This window comes from Gavialis gangeticus, unplaced genomic scaffold (assembly GCF_001723915.1).
Source record: "Gavialis gangeticus isolate Ggan-Ray unplaced genomic scaffold, GavGan_comp1, whole genome shotgun sequence".
NCBI classification, from domain to species: Eukaryota; Metazoa; Chordata; order Crocodylia; family Gavialidae; genus Gavialis; species Gavialis gangeticus.
Window position 1 is genome coordinate 91,267,480 of NW_017729022.1, and position 8,161 is coordinate 91,275,640.

The 8,161-nt window shown below is 39.2% G+C and overlaps 1 protein-coding gene across 1 annotated transcript in view; it reads left to right on the forward strand.

The window, feature by feature from the left end:
• The window catches only part of PIK3C2G (phosphatidylinositol-4-phosphate 3-kinase catalytic subunit type 2 gamma), a 448,194-nt gene that overhangs the window by 308,658 nt on the left and 131,375 nt on the right, over positions 1-8,161 (forward strand). The window contains exons 26-27 of the mRNA XM_019515837.1: positions 1,510-1,666; positions 6,361-6,470. Of these exons, the coding sequence (XP_019371382.1) occupies positions 1,510-1,666; positions 6,361-6,470 (267 nt within the window). The remainder of the gene's footprint in view (positions 1-1,509; positions 1,667-6,360; positions 6,471-8,161) is intronic.

Consider the following 8,161-nt stretch of genomic DNA (forward strand, 5'->3'; position numbering starts at 1 on the left):
GCCTCCTGAATACTAAAAATCATGGACTAAATATAGACATTGCATTTATGATGCATTATAACCTGCCTGACATCTGACTCCCCAGGTATCTCTTCACTGTTCATCCCCCTTCTCCCCCAACATCCAGCCTGTCTCACCCACTGACTCCTCAGTTTACATCTTCACTGACTGCCTATCTTGTATGCAGACCAGCCCAGCCTCTAGCTGCTTGACACCAACTGCAGAAACTTCCTCAGCCTAATGAAGGGTTTTTAAACCTGAAAGCTTGCTTAAATTTTTTTTCCATCTATTTAAATTGGTCTAATAAAAAATATCAGATTCACCCAAAGAACCTTGTCTGCCTATGTCCTTAGACCAACAGGGCTACAACCTACACCCCTGTGTTGTATTAATACTTTTAACTTCATTATCATTTTTCATAATCCACTGAGATAACCAAGCTGGGCATTCTAACCAGCATTGCTGGTGGACTGGCTAATCTCACCCTTTGACTCTTCATGCCCCTTTTCAGGGCCTGAGGCAGGTGAAAAATAATTCCTATTGAAATGTGGCTCTCAACACTATGGGAGTTTTTTTTCCCTAGAGATGGGCTTGAATTCTAGAATTGATATCCGAACATGAAGCCTCCTCACTAATATTTGAATTCTGGGTGTTGGCTCCAGCTTGTATATAATGAAAAGTGTTAAACCCAACCCACTGCATACATCTCCTTAGTTGATAAGTCTCTGTTCTGTTTACTTTTATTTGTTAAAATAAAACCCTGCATTAGCTCTGGGTGTGCTACAGTACAGTGTGTTAAGCTGTACTAAAGCTATCAAATGATAGGTTTGTTAGCAAAATTCTGAGTCATTTTCTCCTGCAGTACCATAACATAGCCGCAAAAAACTTATGTTATTAAAAAGGAAAAAAGGAGACCAAGGTCTACTTTCAGCTTACACCATTATAAACTCACTGTAACGGTAGAGAGGTAGTAGACTTTTTCTCGGTTTATTCTGGTGAAGCTGAGATCAGAACCAGCCTTTCCCTAAAGTGTACTGAAGGGAAAAAAGAAATGAATTGCATGCTAGTTCAGTTCTGATTTTGTTTTAAATGTATTTCCTTCCCAGTAGGGAGTTATGTTTGGATCCCAGTCTATTCAAGTATGGCATTTAAATGTTTTAATGCCAGGTGAGAATATGCTTCAAGACATTAATGCTCAGGCAGGGAGTAAGGAAATGAAAGCAACAAGAGTTTAAAAGGAGATTCTTCTTCAGTTGTTGGCCTCACCAGTTTGCTGCATAATAGTTTTTACTAAGATGATTTCACTGTGAGATCTGTTTCTGCCACAATTAGTCAGTGTCACTGAGTGCAGCAATGAAGTCATCTGCACATAGAGAGCAGGAGAAAAAGAAGTAATGAGGAATGGAATAGCAGAAAACCAAATATGAGTTGTGAGTTAAAATGATTAGCTCTTACATTATTTTTCTTTTTTTGACATTTGTCTTTGCATTTTGTTTCCCCCCCCCCAAGGGACCGAGCTCCTTTCATCTTTACTTCAGAGATGGAGTATTTCATCACAGAAGGTGGAAAAAACCCTCAGCGCTTCCAAGAATTTGTGGAGCTTTGTTGTCGAGCTTATAATACAGTCAGGAAGCACAGTCGGTTGCTCTTGAACCTGTTGGAGATGGTAAGAAAGTCAAGGGTGAAACCAAACAACAATCTCCCTTATTGGTTTTTTTCTACTATAAAACAGTGACTTGAAGAGGTGTCAGATATTTTCCAGGAGCACTTCTCCTTTTTGTAAATGTCAGTGACTTCAGTCAGAGTGCCACTTTGTACAGGAAAGGTTTTTGTGCCTACACTTGTGTGTGAAAGCTAATTAATTTCTGTACAAACATGAAGCTTCAATATTTTCTGTCCAAAAAACCAGCTGTTTTGCAAAATTACAACCAGGTGTGGGACAACCTAAATTACAAAGCTTTAATTTGTGAATTTCACCAAGTCCTATTTTCAGCTCTTCCAGCAGACATTTGCAAACTCTGTTCACAAGATCAAACTAAATCCACCATTTAAAAAATGTTACAGTATCAGTTGCTGAGGCTGCAAGACATTGCATCTTACAGTCCTGCCACAGCAGTTGTTTGGGATCTATTATTACAGAGTTCAACAGCATTTTGTTGCAAGGGTAAATACAATATGGCAAGAATGCTACATGTAGTGAGAATGACTGGAGAAAAAATATTCAGCACAAGGAAATTATGTTAATCCTCAATGATGCTTAACAGGATTTTTAAAAAATATTTTGCTACTGAAGCTCTGCCACTCATTCTCTGCTTAGCTTTAAGCAGATCCATAACTTCTTTTGTGCTTTTATTTTCCTACCCACCCAATGGCAATATTAATACCTCCCTACCTCATGGAGTGATGCAATTGGTTAATTAATTAATTAAATGTTTGTGAAACAGTTTCAGCTTCATGGATGCAAAGACCAAACATCTGGACTGTGCACTGGTGCAGCTCTACACTCATTGCTGCAGCTTTGGGCCCTTGCATCATCAGCATCCTTCAAACACACAGGAGAGGAGGGACGATGGCTGAAATCCTTGCCCTATTCTTGTCTCACCTGACCTAAAGAATTATACAGGATTGCCAAATCTTGCCTCTCTAAACACTTTTTGGGGTGCAGCAAAATGTAATTTTCACTTACACCGAGCATGTTGTAATGGACCTGGCTGAACACTGGTACAGCCAGGGGGTGCCCTGTTTTTAATGCAATGTCTCAAGGAAAGCACCTGGGCACCGGTACTCAAGGGCCTCAACTGGTTATTTATGAGCTTCTCAATAGAAATTTCAGGTTTAACCTGTAAACTCCTAAATTGCTTGATACCAGCCATTCCCAGTGGGGCAACCTCTTTTCCACTGATGCCCTGAAACTCCTGCAGTCAGCAGAGGTGATAACACAAAATCCCCTTTGATGTAATAGAAAGGAGATGCTGGGAAAGGGTTCTCTCAAAGGACTCTGGAATGGCTCTTACTCTTGGTTCACTATGGCTACGATTTTGAGGGACCCATTTGTGTTTTCTGGCCTTTGAAGAGTGGTAGGACCATGGTAGAACAGGCTAACATATAGGAATATATAAGCATTTCCCTATGAACCGCAGCTTGGTAGAGGATAATCTGATTGTATTATATTTTGCAATTGCAAATAACAGGCAGGATGCTCAATGCTTATGGATGAATGCTTTTTAAACAGAGAAAACAAATCAAGAGACAGTAAAATAAACAACAGAAGGTTGGTGAGGCCCTGGCTCTTCTCAGGAAAGCTTGGAGTGAGAATTTGACTCTGCATATCACACAAGGAACTAGTCAGAACTAAACAAATCAAAGAGGGATATAGATAAGGGAAATATGTAAAAAAACTAAATAAGCTCTAAGGAAGTTTCTCTTTGAGTTCACTTAAGGGCAAAAAACAGATGATTCAGGAAAAGGGAAGATAAACTAATTTCCTTCTATTTATTTTCTATTGAAATAATTTGCATTTCCACAATTCAGATTATTGTGATGCTGAAAACAGACTTTTTTCATATCTATATAAAGTCCATATAAGGTGGGTTTTAAAAGAAAAATCCAATCTATAACTACATAAGACTAGCTGCAATAGGGCTTCTGAACATTTTCTGTTTTGAATGGTTGGTAACTCTTTGTGGTTTCCAGCAAACTGTGCTTATGAACCACAAGTTGCTTTTTGGGGCAGTATGGAGTTAATGCTTTGTTCTTGGTGGTGAGAAGTATGTTTCTAGATATCAACAGCCTCAGCATTTGCTCTTGGGAGTGAGGAAAGAAATAATCCATGAAGTTCCCATAGTTCTCAAAAGCAGAAACATCTGTGGGAAGCCCAAGAGATTTGCAGGCGGAGTTCAGCTACATAAAAGCCTGTAGTTCATCAGCTTTGCCCTCATTAAAGAATCAATGTGAACTGTTATAGAGGGCTTCCAGAGGGACACGAGCACCATTCAACTAGTTAGAAAAAATGTAAAATCCATTCCAATCTTACAGGTTTGTCAGATAGAAGATTGTATTGCAGGGCTCTCTGTAGCAGGGGTTGGGGAGAGTAGTTCATTCAATCCTGACAAATTAGCTCTCTGCCAAAATGTGAGTGTAAAACAGGCAAACAGGAGTCACTACTGAAATCCAGGAAACATCGGACCCAATTTGTAGCAGACCCAGCAATCTCACTATTCCTTTGGATAAGTAATTTCAGTTTCTTGTGCTTCAGAAATGCTGTCTATAAAATGGATTTAATGAAACTTGCTCATGCTGGTAAAGCACTGAGATTTAAGCATGAAAAGTCATGGTATCAGTGACCAGTATTATTCATTGCTACATTCAGAGATGAGCCTAGCTTGTATCTAAATCACCCTAAAAAACTGGTATTTCAAGTCATCCCTCATAGCTGTACTTCTATTTCTCTTTCACTCTGATCAAATTCAACACCACCAGTGTTTTTGGAATTAGACAGCCAGGTCTGAATTATATGATTGAGGACCATTTCTAGTTATGACCAGACAGTCAAAATGCCAATAACCATTAAATATCATCCCCCATACCAGCTAGGTGTCCCTGTATATGTATCCCTGCTTTTCCAAGTGGTTGCCTCAAGTTTTATCTGATCAGCATCCAGCATTTCTAGCCATGATGATGAGAATCCTTCATCTACCCTTAAACAAGAGGGGACAAAATATATATAGCAAGAACGGTGGAGTCTGCAGGATGTTCTTTGAAGACCAGGCAGCTGGAAGGGTAGCAAACAGGACAGCATAGAAAAGCCACTCCACCAAGAACTTCCTGCTTCCATAGCACTTGGGCTCCACTTTCCTAAATTTGCTGAGTATGGACTCATTCCCATTCTGTGTATTTCTGCTGAGGTAGCTAATGATACTGTAGGAAACCTGGATTCTGTTTGTATTCCTGGCATTGGTTTAGTATGGCATTGGACAAGATGCTTTACTTGCCTGTTCCTCACTTTCCCCATTTGTAAAATGGTGACAACCTTCTTTTGCAGAGTGCTTGGACACTTGTGGATAAGCACGGGTATGTGTGTATAAATGCAGAAGGTGATCATTGCTCCTGTTCTCCTTGTACTCATCAAACTCCTCCAAGATAAGGTCAAGATGGTCCTGAAAACCTTTGAAATTTACCTTGAAACTATTAAAATTGTTCTGTCCCTTCTGCTTCCTGTTAGCCAGACCCACATAAACAGTGCTCAAGCTGTCAGATCCCTAGTGTTGTTGTAGACAAGGTCCTAGGCATTAAGCATCATATTATCCATAAATAGAAAAAACCCCCAAATAACAAAGCATTGACTCAAAAATATAGACAAGGTGAAAAGAATTAAAGAAAATGAACTGCCTCCTTCTCCAATTTAAGTACTCCTTTGAACAAAAAAGAAAATATTAAGCTGAAAGTAATGTTTCTCTTTTATTTGCTGGTAGTTTCTAATCCTTTGAAATCAATGGGCTTTTCAGTTTGCACTGGAAATAAATATAATTTCAGAAAGAACAGAGCCCAAGTAGTGATTATAAAGTCACATCTGTATTCTTCATGAGCAATGGGTGGGTAAGATTTTCTCTCCGTTATACAAAAAGTAATAGTGCTCTGTGATGGTAGCACAAAGCTTTGAACCTAATTAGAAAGATTCTTCTCCCCCTCTCCCCACCCTTTTTTGACATGTAACATGACTAGAGGTAGCTGTGCCAGTCATATTGGATATTCCTGGTAGTTCACTTCTTACTTCAATCCAACCCTCATCTCAATATAACCTAAAAGGTTAAAGGGATACTGCATGTTCAAACATACGTATTTTTAAAAATATCATATTTCCATGCACTTGAACTAATGTAACAAAAAGTTGTTTTTTTGAGGCTCTCTTTGGATCACAGAAGTATATAGGATTAGGGAAGTTTTCCATTCTGAACTGGTGTTTGAGCAGGCCTTACTTGGGGAGGAAGATTTTGTTGTCAGACCGGTGATTATTTACCACTGAGATTGGTCTCCATGGCCTGGCCTGGAGTTCCCTTTGCCACCTTGGGGAGACCAAAGTAGCTTTGAGGAAAGGGGGAAATTGCTAGGGACTGGAGGCCATGATCCATGTGAAGATGCCTGTCTTGTGTTGCCTCAGTATGAGGGTGTGAACACCATAATGCATTCACCTCATCAGTGATCCAGGTGTCCAGTCTTACAGAGCACCATTCAAATGAGGAGAGGTTTGCATTGTATGAAAAGGAAAGAGTATTTTCCCCATGAATCCATGCTTTTCTCAGTTAAGTTCATTTCATTTAGGATTTTCAGTGCATTTATTGTACTGATCCCATGTATTTATAGATGCTGCATGCAGGATTGCCTGAGCTGAACAGCATCCAGGATCTGAAGTATGTGCATAATAACCTTCGTCCACAGGACTCAGACCTCCAAGCCACAAGCTACTTTACCAGGTAAGAAACAGAAAAGATTCCAGAAAGTATCATTCTGAACTATCAAATGAAAAAAAAACAACAACCATACATGCATACAATTTTACTGTTGTTAGTTCTCTCTTGATTGTGTTAAACAACTGAAATCAGTGCAGTTATACAACGGGTTAACTTGTCTTCATACAATATTACAAAGCCTTCCTTGTGCATTTTACTGATAGTGCCATGGAATTAGAATGCAAAAAGTCTTGTGCATTTCTAATATAGTTTCCATTATTTATGCTGCTTGCCGTTTTTTGCTCAACTGGCACAGTGTAACTACAGTGGTTTATTTATATTCAGCTTCCATCTCTGGCTCTAATGCATTGGCTCAGTACTGTGAGGCTTGGTTTGCAAACACTGCAGGTACATGAATCTACTCATATGAAGCTCTTGCATTTTCATTTTCCTCAGTTTATATTGAGTTTTGTAGACTCTTGCCAAAAATCATGAGGGGCATTGCCCTAGTTGATTGAATATAATAGACTTTAGACTCACGAGACCTAGGCTCTACTTGGTGTCAAGTGACTTCAGACAAGCTTCTTTCCCTCATTGATCTTTAGCTTCTTGTTTGTAAAATGTAGGTAATGATACAGAGCAGTATGAATAAAGACAGTTGCATGAGAACTAGTTAAAAATAAAAGCTTGTAGCCTTGATTAAAATTGGGATAATATAATAATATTTTTCTAACAGATTTTTGGATCCAGCTTGGGGTGGCCTATGTAAAACAACTTGGGTATTTTCAGTCCTGTTCTTTGTGGATTCGTGTCTGCATCATAGCATTTCCCATTGCAGTTGCTTTCTTTTTAGAGTCTCAGAGATAGGCCAACCACAAATAGGATGGAAAATGAATGTTCCTCTCAAGACCTGAGGCATGATAAGGCAAATGCTGTAACTGCTTGTGCGGTATCTGTTCTGGGGAGAGAAGCCTCCAAAGCTATTTGCAAGCACCTTTCAACAAACCTGACACAGGCCAATTGAGTAAATTTCACTGACTGTTCCTATGAGCTCTAGAGATTCTGATCTACATCTGCAATTTAGCGCTAATTACAACTGTGTTGCTGAGATGTCTCTGATCCACTGGAAGTCTAGGACTAGTTTGGCTAGAGATCCAGAGCCTGTGAGACAGACCCTTGTTTAAAGCAGAGGATAGGATCTACAAAATGAAATTACTCGTGTATTATTTTAGAACACAGCAGATTACCACTTTGCTGTTTCTAATCCTTAGATTTTCCTACTATTCATTAGGTATTATGATTATAGTTGTAATTACTGCATTGCCATTGCATTAAACACTTTCAAGCCCTCCTCCACTTCTTTCCCTGCCCTTTTCAACACTTTTTAATATTACTCCATTGGAGCCTGATATTTATTCTTAATACTGCAGTGTGCAAGTCCTGTTTAATATTAATGGTGGTTTCATCCAGCAGGGAATAGATCTCTTAATGGTCTTCCTAGAATATAATCATGTTTCTTTTATCTAGAAACAAAGGTTTGATTGTAACTTATTGTCCAACAAGATCAAAACACTCTGGAGAAACATTGAGTATTGCTAAAGCATGCATAGTTTCATAGTTAGTAGGGTCAGAAGGGACCTGAGCAGATCATCAAGTCTGACCCCCTGCCATGGCAGGAAAAAGTACTGGGGTCAAACGACCCCAGCAAGGTGTTC